Below are 20779 nucleotides of genomic sequence, written 5' to 3' on the forward strand. Positions count from 1 at the left end.
ATATTATATAATATATAATATAATACAATACAATATTATTATACAATAATACTACTAATATTAACAATAGTCATCATAATAATCATAATCATAATAATGTTGATAAAGACAAAATGTTCTATGAATTAGGTCCATTCTTTGGACATATCTGGCCGATTAGAGTTCAGTGTGTTTTCAGTAGCCTAATGTGTAGGCTTATATGATATGAGAGCATATAGAATACAGTCTAAATCACTAGCCCCAAGGACTCGAGATGGCACTGTAAAATATTGACTAACTCGAGTCCGCGGTGCTACTGAATCACATGCTATCCATTGATGCTATAGGCGTCATTGATCAGACGAACAGTGAAGGTAATTTACATTCTAAATGAGCAATTCTCCTCACAAATCGTTAAAATGTGTAATATTGGTTTCCCAAATGAGCAATTCTCCTGACAAATCATTAAAATGTGATAGTTTCCCCTTTCCCCTTTGTAATAGCCTACTTAATAGGATAGCGGCGTGCGCGCTCCCGCGAGGTGCAAGCCTTTCCCGGCATCATGCAAAATCCGTCAAAACACCGGAAGTGTTATCTCTGGCATTCGCTGCTAGCTTGACGCAACTTTACCCTGTCCCTTTCAGGAAGTGTTGTAGCATAAACATAGACGGTCTTACAGTATCTTTAATGATACTAGTTGTACTATGGAGAGCCCACAAGTAACGTTCACTTTGGCTTACATAGTATTCGCTCTCTGCTTCGTGTTTACGCCTAACGAGTTCCGTTCGGCCGGTCTAACAATTCAGAACCTGTTTTCGTCCTGGCTAGGAAGTGAGGATATCGGCTTCATCCAGTACCACGTAAAAAGGACCAGCATTACCATACTGGTCCACTCTACACTGCCTCTGGGTAAGATAGATGGACCGACAGATAGAGATATAAACAAACATGTATTTATTTAATTTTACCGAGACCGAAGAACAGTAACTAGCTGGGTCACAGTTAGCCCCGTTGGGACTGCCACTACACTGTGGGTGCCAGTTCCGAGGCGTTCCATTAAACCTGCAATTAACGATTTCAGACCCTATAACCAATCCTGAAACTAACGTGTGCTATGTGGAGATTTCCTTGAGATATAATGATATGGATGGTGAGGTTTTTGACCAAGAGGAGAATCTATGATTCTCGTCTGCCTTAGGCAGTGAGATCTGACGTAAATATCAGATCAAGAGTAGAATCAGGAAGGACAGGGGAAAAGAAAATTAAAGAAAAACATATGGGTTCACTCACAATGTGCATCTAAAAGTGGGAGTATTTGTTGTGTTCTTTTATCTTTCTATTTGACTTGATTTGATTCTTTTAATGCAATGCATTTTGTTTGTTCTTTTATATGAATTTTATCTTTTTATCTGTCTTTTATCTGCCTTTTATTGATGTAAAGCACTTTGAGCTGCATGTTGTGTATGAAAGGTGCTATACAAATAAAGGTTATTATCATTATTATATAAACCAATATCCACACATGCGGGACAGCTGTGTTGCTGTTTTCACTTCTGTTCTAAAGCTTGTTGTCAAAACCCAGACCGACTCTAAGCTCCGCCCATTCAGTAGCTTTTAATTTTGTTAAACTAGCTTCTCTCATAATGGCGGAATCGATGAAGTGAGCGAGTAAACTTGTTAAACTAGTAAACTGTTAAACTAGTAAACTTGCTACCTACCTCTTGTCATTGTGGGACATGTAACCGTGAGAGAAAAATCTGGCAAAGCGAGACTGGTAACTACGTTTAGATTATTAGCTATTAGCCTTTATGCACGGTTTGTCCTTAGGGGCCTCAGTAGTCCAGTAGTTTTGCTGTGCTTTATTTACAAATGTGTTGCGGTATCTGTCACCCTCTAGTGGTCGGAAAATCGCTTAGTGCAGCTTTAAGAATTTTGTGGAGAAAATCTTTGGGCACGGTTTCCAGACCAAAATTTGCCAATCTGACTTTTTACACACAAAGGTGAGATTTTATACTTTATTTTATATTTATGTAATATTTTCACACAATATGTTTTACTTGTGTAACAGGAAAAGATTCAAGGATTTCAGAAAGTTTATCAGATTGGCAAAGTTTGGTCTCGAAACCTTGCCCACATGAAGTCAAAGTGCCGCAAATATTTTTTCTGCAAAATTCTTAATGGAACTCAACGGGGCTAGTTCACAGTTAGCCTTAGGTGAGAAAATGGGGAGAGGAGAGACAGAGAGCTAACCTATAACTATGTAGCCCAAGTGGCCAAAACCACGGGTGAATTTTGAAGCCAATAAGGAAGCGGCAGCAGTTCCTCTAACGTCTGCTAGGGGCTGGCTCCAGAAAGACTCCAAACCTGGCCCAACTTCATGCAAGTCAATGGGACCACAACCCAACTTCTCACTCAAAATATAAAGTTAATACATTTTTTCGACAAGAGGTTATGGTCTCAGTAGCTAATTTCCCTTTTTCTAATGTGTGTCCTTATGGCGATTTTTAAAATAAATGTGTCATTAATGGGATATAACAATTATAAAACGGGGTTGTTTTCCTAGTTATTGACAGGTCGCCAATTATGGACCAATAGTAGGCGTCACTGTGGCTCTGTGGTCAACCCTCGGCTTCGCTCTAGCTGGCTCCAAAAACATGGCGGCAATCGTAAACCCAATCTTTTGGCTTCAAAACGGCCCTTCAGAAACCTATGGGTGACATCACACTCACTACATCTTTTTTACAGGCTATGATGTAGCCCCAATACGTTCTGTTCTCTTTGTATTAAGAGAACGTCTTGCCTAATTCCTTGCAAAAACTGTAATTTAATACTCCCTCACTTATCGGGAAACGCTATGCACTGGATACACCCTGAATTAAGTTTTACGAATCTTCGGGGTCCATTCTACAATTTGGCATTAAACCAAAATACAAAGCAGTATTTTATTCAATAAAAAATAATCTTTTTTCATATGTTTTGCTTGTTATTCCACCAAAATACACCGTAGAGGGCGCTAGCGACAAGAGTCATCCCATTTTCCGCTTCTTCCAATGTGATGTGAAGGCAACATTATTCAGTTTGGGTCCCAGGTTTGTGGATGGTGTAGAATGGTATAGATAAGTTGACATTGTGTTACTGTTGTTTCCCCAACATGGGGCTTGAATCCCAGGTAAACTCATAAGGAGTTGGTGGTGGATATGATCTATTTCTGATAGTGTATTTTGTAAGTATATCATCTGTCTCATGCTCATGTGCCTTGTTGTTAATTTCTCTAGGTTACTACATGGGGATGTGTATCGCTGCTCCTGAAAAAAACCTGGGATATATCCACCAGGTCAGCTTGTCTCTCTTTCTGTCGGTCTGTCTCTTACCCCATTTACACTTAAGCCACTTCATGGGTTTTGAGCTGATCGAATAGCTATCCAATTGCAAAGAAGCCAGGTGTAAATGCAACCAAGACACATTGGAGACGGTTTGATATCCACCTGCTCAAACCACTTTCAGAGGTCTGAGATACTTTGTATCCTCAAGTTAGCATTACATTACATCATGTTATTTAGCAGACGCTTTTGTCCAAAGCGACTTACTATAAGTGCATTTTGTCAACAGTAGTAAAACCAACTGTGTATCACAGTCATCATCAGCTAAGCATTTTAATAGGAATAAGTAGCATTCATTGAATCAGAGTTTTTTTTCTATTTGTTTGTTTCCATTTTGTTTTTTTGAAGAAGGGGAAGAAGATCGTTATACCATATATAGTTCAAGAGGGGTCCAGGTGTATCCTGAAGAGATGTGTCTGTCTGATTTGGCCATTCTGACAGAAGGGGGGGGCTCGTTCCACCATTGTGGTGTAACTCCTCAGTTGTTTATACAGTGTACTCAAAAAGTGCATACAACAGCCCCTCCCACCTCCTTCATGTTCAGCCCCCTTCTGTAGGATAAACAAAGTGCTCTCACCATTACGCTTGGCTAGGTAGGTAGCTACAAGAGAACTTTCCACTCCCTAAAGCAGTAAGTAGATTGAGCCATAATCCAAAATGCATCCTGTGGTGGCAACACAAGTAGCTATGCTTCATTTGTACCTCCTGCAGAGCGTGAGAGGTATATTTAAAAAGTTGAGCCCTGCCCATGTTGATACTTTTTTTCACGTTCTAGAGGCTTTCCAGGGTAGAGGCACTTCAGCCAAAACTCTGCCGTTTAGTGACTCTTTAATTCACCTTGATGATTGCCCTTTCACTATAGATCAGACCAGCACATGTGACTTCACCTCTACTTGGGGCATAGAAAGTAGAGGACTGTATTGGCGTCAATGTGTTTTAAATGTTTTCATTTCGTTCATTTACTTAATTTAGTGAACAAATCCTCAAGCAGACTTGAGGATTTGTTGATTTCCCCACTTTTATTTAGGCTACATTATGCAGTGACACATGCAGATTCACTGGTTATTATATTGTGCTCTGTATTAATAATTAATATGATATAATGAAAGAAAAGAAATAGAATTTGAATGGTTAGTCAAATGATGTCTTTGTCATGGTAACATAGCAGCTTTCTGACAAGCATGTACACATAGATTTTGATTTTCGAATCCACATCAAGTTGAGGAGGAAGAGGTTGCTGTGTCTGACAGCCTCAATTGAATCCGGATTGATCCTCAGTTGAACAATTGCTTGACTTTATGTGTTCTTGCCAATGTAAGTTGATTCCTTACATTTATTCGCCATAGGAAATACGGCCAGGTCAATGTCTGCTAAATTCTATACGGCCGGCGTATAGTATCCTGCCACTCAGCAAAATCCATATGCCATGTCATCATTCATTCACTAGTTTGTTTGTTATATGGGACATTCACTATCAGTGATGATTAATGGTAATTGCTTTGTATCGCAAATTTTGGTTTAACATTGGCTATTGTTAATTCAGATGTGTTTGAAATTGAGAATTTCATTTGTTTCATTAATATTCATGAATAGCGGCACTTATCACCCATTTGTGTATTTTTAGCACCTTTTTCTAACCTTTATGTAATGATAGTTTGTCTAACGGTGACGCAATTCATTTGTCTATTAATGCCATTAAGGCTACTGGTAGTTGAATGCCTTTTGCATTCATTGCTTCATTTTTAGGGCCCGAACACCGACCGGTGCGAAGCCCTATTGTAATGCAAGGAATTATTATTTTCCTTTTTCTTCTGCCAAATGATTCGCATTTTGGAGGGGCTTAAGGTGCTCAGATAGTTGCGAAACTTTGCACACGCGTCAAAAGTGCTGAAAAATTATATATTTTATGGGTCTTGCGCATGGGTGTGGCAAAATGGCTCAATAGCGCCCCCTACAAAATTTCTACGAAATACCCCTCGCGGTACGTTTCACCTACATGTACGAAATTTGACAGGCACATGTATCATGTCCAGACTTAAAAAAAAGGCCAATAGGTCCCATGACCTAAACCCAACAGGAAGTCAGCCATTTTGAATTTATTGTGGCATTTTTGTGCATTTTTGGCCATTTACAGGGGTCATATTTTCACGAACTCCTCCTAGGAGGTTAATCGGATCCACCTCAAACTTGCTCAGCGTATATAACAGACCTTGACGATTAAAAGTTGGTATAAGCTTGAGTTTTCGTCCAACGCTGTGGGTGTGGCGAGGCATAGAATTTCCATGTTTTGCCACGAACAGGAAGTGCTACGTAACTCGACTGTACATGGTCAAATCTGCCCCAAACTTCACATGTTTGATAAGTGTCATGGCCTCAAGACATCGACATGCCAATATTCAGTTATAGTCATAGCGCCACCTACTGGAAACAGGAAATGACATGTTTTATACTTTGATGTACTCCTCCTAGTGGGTTGACCAGATCCACCTCAAATGTGGTCAGAAAAGCCTTAAGACCTTGATGATGCTTCATTGTGAAGATTGGGAGTTTTCATCGAACGGCCTTGCCCTGGCGGGGCGGCGATTTCGCCATGAAACAGGAAGTTGTGTTAACTTGAGTGTACATTGTCCAATCTGCACCAAACTTAACATGTTTGATGAGCGTCCCGGCCTGAAGACATCTACATGCCAATATTCAGTTATGGTCATAGCGCCACCTACTGGCAACACAGGAAGTGGTTTGTAACTCGGTTGTACATGGTCAAATCTGCACCAAACTTCACATGTTTGATGAGAGTCCCGGCCTGAAGACATCTACAGGCCAATTTTGAATCATAGTCATAGCGCCACCTACTGGCAACAGAGGAAGTGGCTTGTAACTCGACTGTACATGCTCAAATCTGCCCCAAACTTCACATGTTTGATGACACTCCCGGCCTGAACACATCTACATGCCAATATTCAGTTATAGTCATGGTTGAGGCGTCGAAATACCATGTTTCGCCATGAAACAGGAAGTGCTTTGTAACTCGACTGTACATGGTCAAATCTGCCCCAAACTTCACACGTTTGCTAAGTGCCCCGGCCTGAACACATCTATATGCCAATATTCAGTTATAGTCATGGGCGAGGCATCGAATTTCCATGTTTCGCCACGAAACAGGAAGTGGTATGTAACTCCGCTGTACATGGTCAAATCTGCCCCAAGCTTCACATGTTTGATCACACTCCCGGCCTGAAGACATCTACAGGCCAATTTTGAATTATAGATGTAGCGGCACCTACTGGCAAAAGGAAATGACATGTTTTATACTGAAAATTCATAGCCGCATCGACCGGTCAGCGTCCAGTAACACCACCGCGGCTGCGGCACACCCCGACGTGCGCAAGGTGCGAGGGCCCGATCATCGCTGCTTGCAGCTTTAATTCTTATTATCTTTCAGAAACCACATATTTCAGTCATCAGGCATGTGAATCATATCCCAACCTCAGTCTTCATCTGTATTGTTACCTTTATTATCGATGGACTATAATTCATCTGTTTGCCTGTGTTGTAACCCCCTGCATTCATTCATTCAATATTTACTACATATTCTGAACTCTATAAACTGGACTCTCTGCCTTGTGTTTGATACCTCTGAACGCAGTGAGTGGGCATCAAATTAACCTGCAAGATTAAGTTGTTTTTAGATCCTGTACAGGCCCACAGCGAGTGTGTTCAATTCAGTTCAATCACAAGGCATTTTCAAGTCAGACAAGTAGTCAGTCAGTCAGTCATCCACACTTCGATAATAGGCCTCTAGAGGGCGCCATGGGCCTGGACAAGAGGATCTGTGCTTTTGTTGGCTAATGATGGAGAAGGAGAAGGATGGAGTTTTAGGCAGAAAGTTTCAGTTGGCACTTGAACATGTAGCTTTTGTTATTATTTCAGTAAGTGCATATAAAGAAATATGCCTTTCAAGCTGAATTTTTATGTTTTTGATGGAAATTACTGATCAGTAGTTCACAGGGTAGAGTGTGTTTCACTTTGTGTTTTTAATTTGGTGATTTAGTGATTAATTTGGCCATTCTACATTTAAATATCTATAACAAGCTTCAGTCTTAAGAAAAAAAAGAGTGATTCATTGCGATTAATCACAGCAAATTGTGTGATTAGTTTTTGCTTCACAACCGTAGTTTTCATTAAATTTTAAAATAGTTGTGTGACTCTCAACCTTGATTTATGAAGACTTTTTTGTGTGATTTGCTGAAGTAACCCTTTGTGAAGCTGTAACTTTACAATAAGTAATGTGAAATTGAATGCATCATTGCTGGGGAACTCTTAAGTAATGTTTCACATAGACTTGTAAGCCATTGGTAAGGTATGAAGAGCCGTGGAAGTTCCAAAACAGAGACAGGTCATAAATAGGTTATGAACAGATTAATTACTGCATTTACAAATGCATTTGTTAATTACTTAGTTAACATGAAGAAATGTATTCATACCTTAGTTAAGCATTTGTTCACCAGTAATTAATGCATTAACTCATTAGTTACAACTGTATTGTAAAGTGTTACCTAATAAACTTAAACTTTATAAACTTACAATTGTGTTGTTTTCTACCAGGTGAGTGACAGCTGGCAAGCCTTCCTCCTCATCTCCTTTTGCCTCCAGTTGGCTAGCTGGACGCTCATCATCTACTGGTCCCGCCTCCACTGGTCCAACCATCCAATCAGCCGGGCCCTGCAGGCCCATTCCTTGCCCCCCCACTCTGCATGGGGCACTGTGGCAACGAGCATCAACACTGAGTTTAGACGGATAGATAAATTTGCTACCGGGGCTCCTGAAGCTAGGGTTATTATTACTGATACCTGGGTGTTAAAGGTAAATAGAATAGATGCATAAATACAAAATTTACATACATGTCAATATTTACATACATGTTCACTGACACAAACCTGAATACTGTATATGCACACAAGCTGCAGCAGTGAGGGTGATCATCACTGGCACATGGCTATTACAGGAATATACAACTTTCTGGCAAGTACCATTGTGTGTGTGAAGATTGGTAGTAGTTTCACATCTCTGGTCGATATTAAGTGTACTTAAAGGAATATTTCACCCAAAAATGTAAACTTAGTCATGCCAGTTGAAACACAGGTGCAGTTTGTTAGTCCATATAACACACCCGGAGCTTGCCAGCACAACTCCGTAGCAGCTTGCTCCAAAAACACGAAGTCTTTGGGGACTGATCTTTAGAGTTCCAAAAATAGCAGAAAAAGAACAAAAAATATCCATAAAATTACTCCATACAGCTCTTGCAGCATAATCCAAGTCTCCTGAAGCCAACGATCGTACAGTGAGTGGAAAAGACCGATATTGACGCCATTATTTAGTGCAAATCTTTAATACAGCCAGTTGTTTTCGGTTGCGCGTGCGCAGTCATGTGAATCTCCTTTCCACTCCTAGTCTTGGATTTTGGAGAATGCTGCTACGAAGTTGTGCTGGCAAGCTCCGGGTATGTTTTATGGACTAACACACTTCACCTGTGCTTCAACTGGCATGAGGGTGAGTAGATGATGACTGAATTTTCATTTTTTTTTTGGGTAAACTATTCCTATAAGTGTTTTTGAGATTATGTGATGTGAGCTTGTACTTGTAGCTTCCATCAAATATCAACTGTGTGAAGCATAAGCATACATTGTAACAACATAAATAAATATTGAAGACAGAGACGTGAAACTGCTGCTGCAATCTGCACAATGCACAACAGTAAAGCCTAGGTCAGACTATCAGACTGTTTAAATGTTGCCCACCGAGTGCAGTTCAGTCCGTACAGATAGGTGTTCTATAATTTCTTGCTTAATCGTAGAGAAGCTACAGTTTACATTTACATTTCAAATGTATTTGTAAGTAAGGTTAACATGTGGATTGATTTAGGCACATTGCCATTTTATACCATTTCATATGACATTAATTCCTCCCAAAAATAAATGTATAGCAACTTATCAAGATTGGAATTGCAATTGGAGTTGGGAATCGTATTGATGTAAACTACAATAGCTACGTGATTAGGAGTTGTTGTTATTAAAAGTGACTTCTCTTTCGTTTCGTTCTCTTCCCATTGGAGTTTAGAATTCAGTCTTGGTGAATCCCAACAAAATCAAGCACGTTGGAAAAAATCTTGTTGGGCTCTGACTGGTGTGGAGTCATTGGGAGTCTTGAACCCATTCACACTACAGGAAAATCTGATCGACCATCGGGCCCAAGTGCCACTCCCTCCCCAGTTCCGACTCACCCCGATGGTCGGGTTGGTCCAGTCTGGCTTAGAATCAGCGTTAAAATTGTCTAGTATGACCTAGCCTTTAGGTGATCAAAGAACTCATTTGACAAAAAGCCTGTGTACATATGCAGTATGTGTGTTTGCGTATATGCAGGCCTATATACAGTGTGTATATATATATATATATATATGTGTGTATATATATATATATATATATATATATATATAAAATCTCTTTCCCTTTCTCTCTCTCTAGGTGACCACCTATCATGTCTATGTGGCGTTACAGAGTGACAGTCATCTGACAGTGACAGAGTCCAGACAACACCAGTTGAGTCCAGACTCAGCCTCACCCACACAGATACTGACTCTGAGAGTGGACAGCATTAACCCTGCTGTTAGACCGTTTGATATCAGGTAGGGGGGTGTGTGTGTCTTTGGAGGAGTTGCCAGTTACTCAGTTCTTCCTCGTCCCATAACCAACCTTCATACCAAGTTTTGTGCAAATCCGTGGCCAACCTTTTGAGATATCCTGCTAACAGACAGGTGGACAGACAGCCAAACACACAGACGCAGGCGAAAACATTACCTGCTTGTAACAACAATGGCGTGCCCACCAATGTAAAGTTTTCAGAAAAACAAAATGGTTTCAGCCCTGTGGGCTTGATTCCCATATTAAAGCATTATAAGAGTGTTTAAAATAACTAAAAAATTTGCTCAGTAGAGCACAGACCTCCGCCATGTCTGACAACACCCCGGAAGGAAGTTCTGCACCTTTTGGTGATATGCCATGCCCACCACCACGCCCCCTTTTGGCCAATTGACATGAAAAGTTAATCAGTTCTTCCTTGGCCCATAACCAACCTTCATACCAAGTTTTGTGCAAATCCGTGCCCAACTTTTTGAGATATCCTGCTAACAGACAGACGGACGGACAGACGGACAAACACACAGACACGGGCAAAAACATTACCTCCTTGGTGGAGGTAACATAGAAGGCACTGAGACGAAGAAATTAATGAAAGTATGTAAAATATGACAGAACCAAATGATCCGCGGTATGCATGCGCGACCTGAACCGTGGGCGGTGAACCGTATGGCATGCACTTTTTTTTTCCGGAACTGGAATTGATGCGTATAAATATATATCCACATATATCCAAAATTAGAAAAATGCTTACTTTAATTAGCTGACATGATGCTTACAAACTATAAACATATGGGCAAACACACCCTTATCAAAGCGAAGAGTAGGTTGGGTTATGTTGGTTTCAGGTGTTACCAGTTAGGCCATCATTCAACATATTAGCCCATATCAATCCCTACAGTATACACAATCCATTACACAACTACAAAAATAGATACTAGAAAAAGTGGCCTACATATTTTTTTTAAATTGCAGTAAAAAAAAAAAAAACATCTCTTGGGAACATACACTGATATGAATGTATACACAAAATATGGTTGTTCTTAGGACCGCCTCCCCTTCATATGGATGCCATTAGACCTACAAAGACATAAACATCACATAGAAGACTATCACATATGGATGGACTTTTATAGAAAAAAAATGTAGGGATCATTCCTCATTAGCCCTTGAGGTTGTAGAGTTTTTAGGTGGAAAATCCACCAACATTCCATTTGCAATAATTTATTATCTACATTCCCCTGCCTTTTTTTTTTTAGAGCTGTATGGCAGTAAGGTTAAGTCTAAAACACAATGGCCACACTCTGAAATATTTCTCATCCTTCCTTCTAATAGCGCTCTGATGTTCTTTGATGTGCGTTCTAATGGGTCTAGTGGTCTTACCCACATTTTGTAACCCACAGGTGCATGTTAATAATTAAATTACCTTAGCAGAATTACAGGTTATGAATTTCCGAATTTTAAATTGTTTCTGAGTCACTGTACTCATATTTTTTTATTTTATTTCTTAGAATTAACACAAGCAGTGAATACAACATTATCCTTCAGCGCTAGCTATCTCAGCTAGTAGGCTAACCAGTCGCTCTGGCTCGCTGGTCCCGTGCTGGTGATAGCATGTGGGCTTGCAGTACAGCTTGGAAAAACGATTTTCTCCGGCGCAACTGAGTCAGCTTGTAGGCTAACCAGTCGCTTCGGCTCACTGGTTCTGTAAATAGTTTTTCCGCCCACTAATGAGCATATCATTACCGTCCAGCACTAGCATCACAGCTAGTAGGCTAATCAGTCGCTTCGGCTCATTGGAACCGTGCTGGAAGTAACTAACGTGCTTGCTACACAGTTCTCTCCCCTTCCTAGCTATCACAGCTAATAAGCTACCCGGTCGCTTCGGCTTACTGGGGCCGTGTTGGGAGAGCGTGTGTCCCCGCTCGATATGGATAGACCTCAGACCAAGGGGTGGGCCCAAACGTCGGCCTTGCCCTAACGGCTGCGGCTATTCTATTGAGAGGAAGGACACTCACTCCGCCTGTACTACTTGTATGGGTCTTCAGCACGCTAAGATGGCTCTGTCGGAACCAGGCGCATGCCCCCATTGCACCCGCCTGGACGTCAGAACCCTTCAAAAAAGGCTAGATTTTCTAATGCTGAATTTCGAGCCGGCTGATATGCGCAACTCGGAGCCATTGCTATCTGACCTAATAAACATTGAGCAGGGTGACGAGTGGGAGCTTCTACCTTCATCTCAGCTAGATACAGATATCACCGATCCCGCAATTGAATCGGGTGGAGTGAATGCTGTTCAGCTGGCGCTCTCCAAGGAGGAGAGCATAGATGCTGGAGTGGAAAACCTTCCCAGCGACCACTCTGATGGCGGAGCTGAGGATGAGTCACCCCTCCTGACTCGGACTCAAGCTGCTGTCAGGAGCGGCCCACAGGGCTCTGCTACAGCTCTGTGCCAGCAAGCTGCTCTCTGACTCGGACTCGACTGGCCTGTACTAACTGCTAGCGAGTAGTCTAACAGGATGCAGGGCAACTTCCTCCCTCCTACCCAAGCAGCAGTGAAACAATCTCTCCCCATTTTTAATGACTGCTATGCTGACATTAAAAAGACATGAGACCACCCATATGAGACCAGAGTGCCTTTGGGTGGGTTTAATGCGTTCACTGAGATGGACAAGGCAATGGAGTCAGGGTGCCTCACCTGCCCCACGGTGGAACCCTCCATAGCTGGCTATTTGGCGCCTGATGCCAATGCAGGCTATTCTTCCTATGCTCCCTCATAAGCATCCCAGGTTTTCGGCGCAGATTTTGGATAAAATCTATAAATCTGCAGCACAAGTGGCCCGTGCACAGAATATAGTCTCTATGCTTATGGCATATGTGGCTGAGCTGCAGGCAGATGCCGGGAAAGCCTTGGAGCGTGGGGAGCCTATCACTGAGCTGTGGAAGGAGATCTGCACAGTTCTGGACTTCGCCATGAGGTCCACTCGCTGCTCTAACCAGGCTACAGGCAGGATTATGGGTCTGACAGTTGTGGCTCGGAGACACCTGATGAGAAAATCAGCCCCCAAGGGTTGTTTGGTGGTGCGGTTGCCTCTATGCAGGCTTCGTTTGAGCTGAAGAAAAAGGAGAGAGAGGCTCTCAGCTCCAAGCTTCCACGTAAGCATGGCCCTTCTCCCAGCCGTCCTACTACAGTTGGACGTTCCTTCGCTCAGGTAGCCGCAGCTACGCCATCGACCTCTACCTGGAGACCCAGGTTAACCCACCCTGCTCCCCCACATTGCGGATGCCCCAGCCTTTTCCTCTGGGCCCATCAAGTTTGACCTGTCAGACTCCCGTTTTTGTTCCCGGGCAGCTGGCAGAAAAATGGTTCACACAACGCTGCACAAGCATGCCCTCATGTTCCCCAGTGCTCTCCACAGCTCCACTGACACTAGGGTATGTAAGCTCGGCAGGTCCTCAGTTCCCCCTGGACACAAGCAAAGCAGTCATGTTACACCAAACCACACAGACTATGTGTGGTCGAATAAAGAGTGCTTTACCACATTTAGGCCTGGAGCCGAGAGTGGAGCACAAAAAGGTGTGAAAAGAAAAAATATGAGTCTTGTGTTAAACCCAGAACAAAAAAGGATGCGTTTGCCTATGAGCCCAGCAGAGGGCGTTGCCCCCCGCCCATGCCGCGGGGAACCCCTGTCTTGGGGCAGACATGACGTGTACACTGTGTCAACACCTCTCATGGTGGAGAGCATGTACGTCAAGTCCGTGGGTTCTTGGCATCATAGAGAACGGCTGCAGTTTGCAACCAGGCCTCTGGCCTTCTCAGGTGTAATAGAATCTAAAATGAAAGGCAAATCGGCACAGATCCTGAGGGACGAAATATCCTCCCCGTTGGGAAAAAATGCTATCAGAGCGGTGCCGAGCAAGGAGTCTCACTCCGGACACTACAGCCGATACTTTATTGTTCCCAAGAAGGGGGGCGGGTTCCGTCCAATTCTCGATCTGAGAAAATTGAACAGGTGTCTGAAACGGTTTCAATTCAAAATGCTGATGCACCGTCAGCCATTGCAATCCATACGTCCCAACGAATGGTTCACAACAGTGGATCTGAAGGACGCATATTTTCACATCTCAGTCTGTCCAAAACACAGGAAATTTCTGAGATTTGCATTCGAAGGCAAAGCCTACGAATTTCTGGTACTGCCGTTCGGATTGAGCCTGGCCCCTCAAACCTTCACAAAGTGTGCCGAGGCTGCCCTTGCTCCGCTGAGGGAGATGGGAATATCAGTGATGGCTTATATAGACGATTTCCTTAACCGGTCAGAGTCTATGGTCAATGAAGAACACAGAGATTCTGCTGTCTCATTTTCGAGCTGTGGGGTTCATGATAAACACCAAAAAGAGCTCATTTATCTCCAGTCAGGAGACGATATTTCTGGGCACAAAAATAAACTCTGTCTCATACAGAGTGGGAAACAGCGTTCTGTGCATGCCTGGCACAATTTTATCCAGGGCTCAGGATCCGTTTCAAATTGTGCCTTCTTCTTCTAGGTCTAATGGCCTCGATGATAGCAGTAGTCCAGTTGGGCCTGCTTTTGATGAGGGATTTCCAGCGATGGGTTCTCTCCCTCTGGTAAAATCCAGCCAGCCGTGCCCACCTCAATAGGGAGGTTTTGGTGATGGCTGTGTGCGCAAAAGCGCTGTGTGTGTGGCAAAATCGCACACTGCTATCAGGCTGGGGAGCCGTCTGTCAAGGCCGGGCAGCGAATGGTGTGTGGACAGCTACACACAGCCAGTTCCACATAAACTATTTGGAGCTGTGCACAGTGTCTCTAGCCTTGAAACATTTTCTTCCCCTCGTACGGGGTTATCATGTGTTGATTCGCACAGACAATGTGTCATTGGTCTCTCACATAAACAGACAGGGAGGTGTGTGCTCCCGTCGGCTCCATCAGTTTGCTCACATGGTTTTACTGTGGTGCAGTGCGCACGTACTATCACTGAGGGTGACTCATGTGCCGGGTCGTTTAAACACGGGAGCGTTTAAACGACCTCCTGTTGAGAGGGAATCTATCACATCAAGAATGGAGGATTCATCCTCGTGTGATAGACGGGATATGGATGCGTTACGGCAGGGCTGCCGTCAATCTCTTCGCATCCAGAGAAAACGCGCACTGTCCGCTGTATTTCTCAATGAGGGAACAGGACGCGCCACTCGGGGGTGGCGAGAGCCGCCTCGCCTTCCACGGGCTCTCCGCTTGCACGTCACATTTTTCTGGTAATTGATGATCACCTGGAGAGTTATTTCGTAGTATTTCCTCGGGAATCGCTGTGCGTGAGTTTAACAAACAAAACAAACAAACACTTGAGACACCAAAACACTGTGGCTGCCTCTTGGGGTGACATCCCCAGACAGCCCCTGCCCCCTCCCTAGCCCCATCACACCTCTCTCCATCCTGGAGAGAGACGTTATCAAGCTCTTTAAACGACAGAACCCGCGCAAGGCAGCTGGACCGGACGCTGTCTCACCCTCCACACTGAAGCACTGTGCAGACCAGCTGGCTCCAGTGTTCACGGACATCTTTAACACCTCACTGGACGAATGCATGGTACCTGCCTGCTTCAAAACATCGACCATCATCCCCGTTCCCAAAAAGCCGAGGATCACAGGCCTTAATGACTACAGACCAGTAGCCCTGACCTCTGTGGTAATGAAGACCTTCGAGCGCCTCGTGCTGGCCCACCTCAAGGCCATCACCGACCCCCTCCTCGACCAACTGCAATTTGCCTACAGAGCCAACAGGTCTGTAGACGACGCAGTCAACATGGGACTCCACTTCATCCTCCAGCACCTAGACTCCCCCGGCACCTACGCCAGGATCCTGTTTGTGGACTTCAGCTCCGCATTCAACACCATCGCCCCAGCTCTTCTCCAGGACAAACTATCCCAGCTGAACGTGCCTAAGCCCACCTGCAGGTGGATCACTGACTTCCTGACAGACAGGAAGCAGTATGTGCGGATGGGCAAGCTTGTCTCTGAGCCCCGGACCATCAGCACTGGAGCCCCACAAGGCTGTGTGCTCTCTCCTCTACTCTTCTCCCTCTACACCAACAACTGCACCTCTAGCCACCCTTCTGTAAAACTCCTTAAGTTTGCGGACGACACAGCCCTCATTGGATTAATCACCAACGGGGATGAGTCCGCCTACAGGAAGGAAGTTGACCACCTGGCTTCCTGGTGCAGCCAGAACAACCTGGAGCTGAATGCTCTGAAAACTGTAGAGATGGTTGCAGACTTCAGGAGGAGCCCAGCCCCAACCGCCCCCCTCACCATGTGTGACTCCCCAGTTAACACTGTGGAGTCATTCAGATTCCTGGGAACAATAATCTCCCAGGACCTCAGGTGGGAGGAGAACATCACTGCCACCACCAAGAAGGCCCAACAGAGGATGTTCTTCCTGCGGCAGGTGAAGAAACTCAAAATGCCGCAGAAAACGATGGTCCAGTTCTACACGGCCATCATTGAGTCCATCCTCACATCATCGATCACCGTCTGGTACGCTGCCTCCACCGCCAAGGACAGAGGCAGACTGCAGCGGATCATCCGGTCAGCCGAGAAGATCATCGGCTGCAACCTGCCATCTCTACTGGACCTGTACCACTCCAGGACCAGGAAGAGAGCAGGAAAGATCATCACTGATCCTTCCCATCCCGGTCACCACCTCTTCCAAAGACTTCCATCCGGCAAAAGGTTCCGGTCCATCAAGACCAAAACCTCACGCCACCTGAACAGTTTCTTCCCCATGGCAGTGGGGCTCACAAACAAGCCCCCTGCCTCTCACTGACTCTCTACCTCTCATATATATACAATGCTTGTATATATGTTGTTAATATTTTGTTAATATTTTGTTAATATTTTGATATTTCTTGTATTTGCTATATTTATGTACCTATGCACCAACCACACCAAGTCACTTTCCTTGTATGTGCAAACATACTCGGCATAATAAAAGAATTCTGATTCTGATTCTGATTCTGATCATCTTCATCTATCCGTCTATCTATCTATCTATCTGCTAGTAGTCTGTTGCATACACTGACAGAAGAACAGGCTTTTTTACAGAAACTGAAGCACAAATGTAGAAACTTTACCCACAATAATGTATGAACCTGATGTGCTGTATGTACTTTTTGCTTAGCTGGGCACCCAGAATGTTCCATGTACATTTTGCTTTGTCTCGTCTCGTCTTGTCTCTTCTCTTCTTCAAGCTGATCTCTATAGAGGATTCCAACCCATCAGGAACTCTGTGCTAATAAAAGTATTTGATGTTGTTATCACCATGTTTACAGGCTGAACTCTACAGAATATGCAGAGCTGAGGGAGAAACTCCACGCTCCCATAAGAAATGCTGCCAACGTTGTGATTCACCAAACTATCAGTGATCTCTTCCTGGAAACATTCAAAGCTCAGGTGGAACTCAATCAGTCCTATACTCTCCCTAGTGGGCAGGTAAATTAATATGCCCAATTCATTTCACATTTCAATTGCACATTTTTGTTAAAATTAAAAAAGTGTAAAATTAAAACTGAAGAATGTTCTCTCTCCATACCACCTTCCTGTCCAGGACTTGGAGCCTTGTATCGGCTGTATGCAGGTTCCAGCAGGGACCAAGCTGATCAGACTCTGCCGTGAAGATGGTCAGTGTGTGTTTTTATGTGTGTCTTTCTGTGTTTGTGTGAATGTGTCTCTGACTATGATTTGCTGATGTTGCGTTCTAGGTGGTGATAATGACTCTGAGTGCCAGCAGTGTTTCTGCAGACCCATGTGGTGTCTGTCCTGTTTGGGTCGATGGTTTGCCAGCCGTCAGGACCAGCAAAGACCTGAGACCTGGTTGGCCAGCAGAGTCCCCTGCCCCACTTGTAGAGCCAAATTCTGTATACTGGATGTGTGTGTGGTTCACTGATGACACACACGCACACACACACACACACACACACACACACATAGATCCAAATCCCCAAAATAATGTCATAAGTTTCAGAGGAGGTGAGTTTAAAAGCAACATCCAGCAATGAGTTTCTCCAGCCAAGGGAGGGGGGGAGGGGGGTTGGATTTGGAGGGAAATGTATTGGATTTCTTTACAGCACAAAAGGCCGATAGAAAAATCACATGTTTATCCTCTTCAGGAAAGCAAAACACGCCAGGGAGGGGGACAGAGGTGGCGTTAATTTGGAGAAACACTCACACTAACAATAGCACTACAGATAGTGGCTACTAGTCGTCTACACCATGGTCTCATTTGTTTACAGTAATTATACCAAAAAAAATCAATTTGACAATGCTATATTGATGGTTAAAAATGATATATGTAGGGGCTTCCTGGTGGCTCAGTTGGTAAAGGCCCATACTGTGTTAACCTGGATGAAAAGTTGATGTTCAGCTATTAGATGCCATTATTTGTAATCTTGTGCCAATATTTGACTACAAATAAAAGCTGATTCTCTAACTTAAGTGACAGTTAAAATATTGTGGTTGCAGTATTGTTCTGTAAACACAGATAGCTGCAGATTGTGCCATGGGATGTTCCCTAGAAAAGGATTGTTGGAACGCAGCTGTGCTCTTCATATAAGGATTTTTAATGGAAATTAAAAATCCCCAGAGTCCTAATAGAATTATTTTTCTTTGTGTCTCCTTTTTACCTCTGTGCAATATGTCTGATAAACAACTCCTGAAAGGAGTTTTGTACTATATAGGTGTAATCAGATTTTTTAAACAGAAGCGTTATATCAGGACAGTGAGCACTGGACATTGTTCGCACTGTTATTTCAGTTTAGTTTTATATGGAGGCCAATAAAGACCTTTAATTAAAGATGTCTGTTTTGTCATATTTTCAACTTTGTTGTGGAATCCATATTACACTGTAGATGAGTCAACAGCATACATTTAGCTGCTGGCTGTATGTGTGGGTTTTAGGATTGGCTAGCACTTAGTGTATCTGAAGCATCTTTCCAGAGGTGGTACATGCTTTACCACAATTCAGCAGCTTTGTATCTAAGCCCTAAAAGGAAGGGAAAAAATCTGGATTCTCTTGGTGGATTCAAATAATTAAGTTTAGTCTAATTGTGTTTATCTCAATATATTGACTTACGAGTGAAGAAAAAAATCACCGGGATTCTTTTTCTAAGTTCTATGAAATTTTGTTCTTCTGTTGCTATCTGGGAGTTTTCAGTTTTAAATATTATATTGTTTTGCATTCCCCCGCAATAGTTTTGGGTGCCCTCACAATTGTTTTGTGTCCACTCACCTTAGTTTTGCGCTAGCAATCACTTTGGGTGCCTTTACAAAACCTTTGACTTCCATCACAATTGTTGCTTAAACAGTGATTTTTTTATGTCAAGAGAGATGTGTAATATTGCCCAACACTCAGAGTTAACAGTGCAAAGACTGGCATATTGCCCTTGTTCACCAGTGGATTCCATTGGACAAACTGCTCTCACCATAGGAAAGGACAAGTAATTAATCCATAATCCACGACAAACCATGATGGGATAAATCACAGTTAAGGTTCATTGTCTGCAGCTTTTATTTTAGTTATTACAAACTGGGTTTCATTTTGGTGGTACATTAGCAGAGTTTACATTTGTAACTCCAGTCTTCTAAGACAGAGGGTTTCATCCTACTGTAATTTACTATTTGCATTCATCTACCTAACCTGTAGTCATCTGCCAAATAGGCCTACGTACATACCAATGCTCAGTGCCCCCCTCCCCACTCCAGCCAGCAACTACCAACACCAGTAAATTGTCAACCTGTGGGACACACTGGTCATTCGCCACATTTTTTAATAGCCTTTCATGCCTTTATTTGACAATATCGCTTTTTTAATCAAGGTCTTTTTATTAAAGATTTTCACAGTATACAAAGTACAAACAGTACCAAACCCCACCCATACCACCTGTTATGTTGCTGAGTGAGCACAGGAGACGGCGAACAGTTGAGTACTTTAATTTACTTGTAGCAACCGCTAACACTGATAGCGTACATAACTTCATCTGCGCTCGCTCTTTGTTACACTCTTCTTCTCTGCCTATCATTCTGCAGTCTCCTTCTACTCTACACAGTCTTACGGAGACACCTACTGGTAAGGGAGCGTAGCGACAGTGGCAGTGCACAGCATCAACATCCACATTAAGTGTCTATGTGTTTGTAAACACAACACCACCCACCCCTCAGACCTGCACCAATGAAATAAAGCTAGTCATATTCCAAAATTATTTAAAAAAAAAAAAATTGAGATACAGAATAATAATAATAATAACAATAATAATAAAAAGTACTACGGAGTTACATTCTCGGCTTCCATATTTTCCACAAATGTCAGGAAGGGCTGCCAAATCGTATAGAATCTCAGTACGGACCCTTGGAGAGAATATCTTATCCTCTCTAGTTTGTTATCCAGGCGACTAATACTGTTTAAGTGCAAAGACCCTCTTCCCCCTACTTACTCTCAATGGATCAAAGAGGTTATGCAATATCTCAGAGTGCAAAAGGCCAGCATGTTGCACTTATAATTATTTAGTTGGACTGACAATATCACTTTAAGTTTGTATTTTCAAATTAAATAAATAAAAACCAAGTCCTTGTTTTGACATGTTTACAAGTACATAACCAGACATGGTTGCCTGTCCCCTGATATGATATGTACCTGCTTAGTCAAATTTTCTTATATGGGA

The 20779-nt window shown here is 43.1% G+C and overlaps 1 protein-coding gene across 1 annotated transcript; it reads left to right on the forward strand.

Moving 5' to 3' along the window:
- Positions 1–604: 604 nt before the first annotated feature.
- Positions 605–18898, forward strand: tmem129 (transmembrane protein 129, E3 ubiquitin protein ligase). Its single transcript, XM_071905934.2, has 7 exons — positions 605–888; positions 3255–3313; positions 7965–8222; positions 9881–10041; positions 17396–17555; positions 17671–17743; positions 17825–18898. The coding sequence occupies exons 1-7, from the start codon at positions 684–686 to the stop codon at positions 18007–18009; spliced, it is 1101 nt and encodes a 366-aa protein (XP_071762035.1). The 5' UTR covers positions 605–683; the 3' UTR covers positions 18010–18898.
- The last annotated feature ends 1881 nt before the right edge of the window (positions 18899–20779 follow it).

The sequence above is a fragment of the Centroberyx gerrardi genome, chromosome 16 (genome assembly GCF_048128805.1).
Source record: "Centroberyx gerrardi isolate f3 chromosome 16, fCenGer3.hap1.cur.20231027, whole genome shotgun sequence".
In the NCBI taxonomy this organism is placed as follows: domain Eukaryota; kingdom Metazoa; phylum Chordata; class Actinopteri; order Beryciformes; family Berycidae; genus Centroberyx; species Centroberyx gerrardi.

What these genes read in the sequence shown, in the direction of transcription:
- tmem129 (XM_071905934.2), top strand. Translation starts at nt 684, where the DNA reads ATGGAGAGCCCACAAGTAACGTTCACTTTGGCTTACATAGTATTCGCT. An exon ending in ACCTGGGATATATCCACCAG is followed by an intron (nt 3,314 to 7,964) that starts GTCAGCTTGTCT and finishes GTTTTCTACCAG; the next exon opens with GTGAGTGACAGCTGGCAAGC. An exon ending in CAGACTCTGCCGTGAAGATG is followed by an intron (nt 17,744 to 17,824) that starts GTCAGTGTGTGT and finishes GTTGCGTTCTAG; the next exon opens with GTGGTGATAATGACTCTGAG.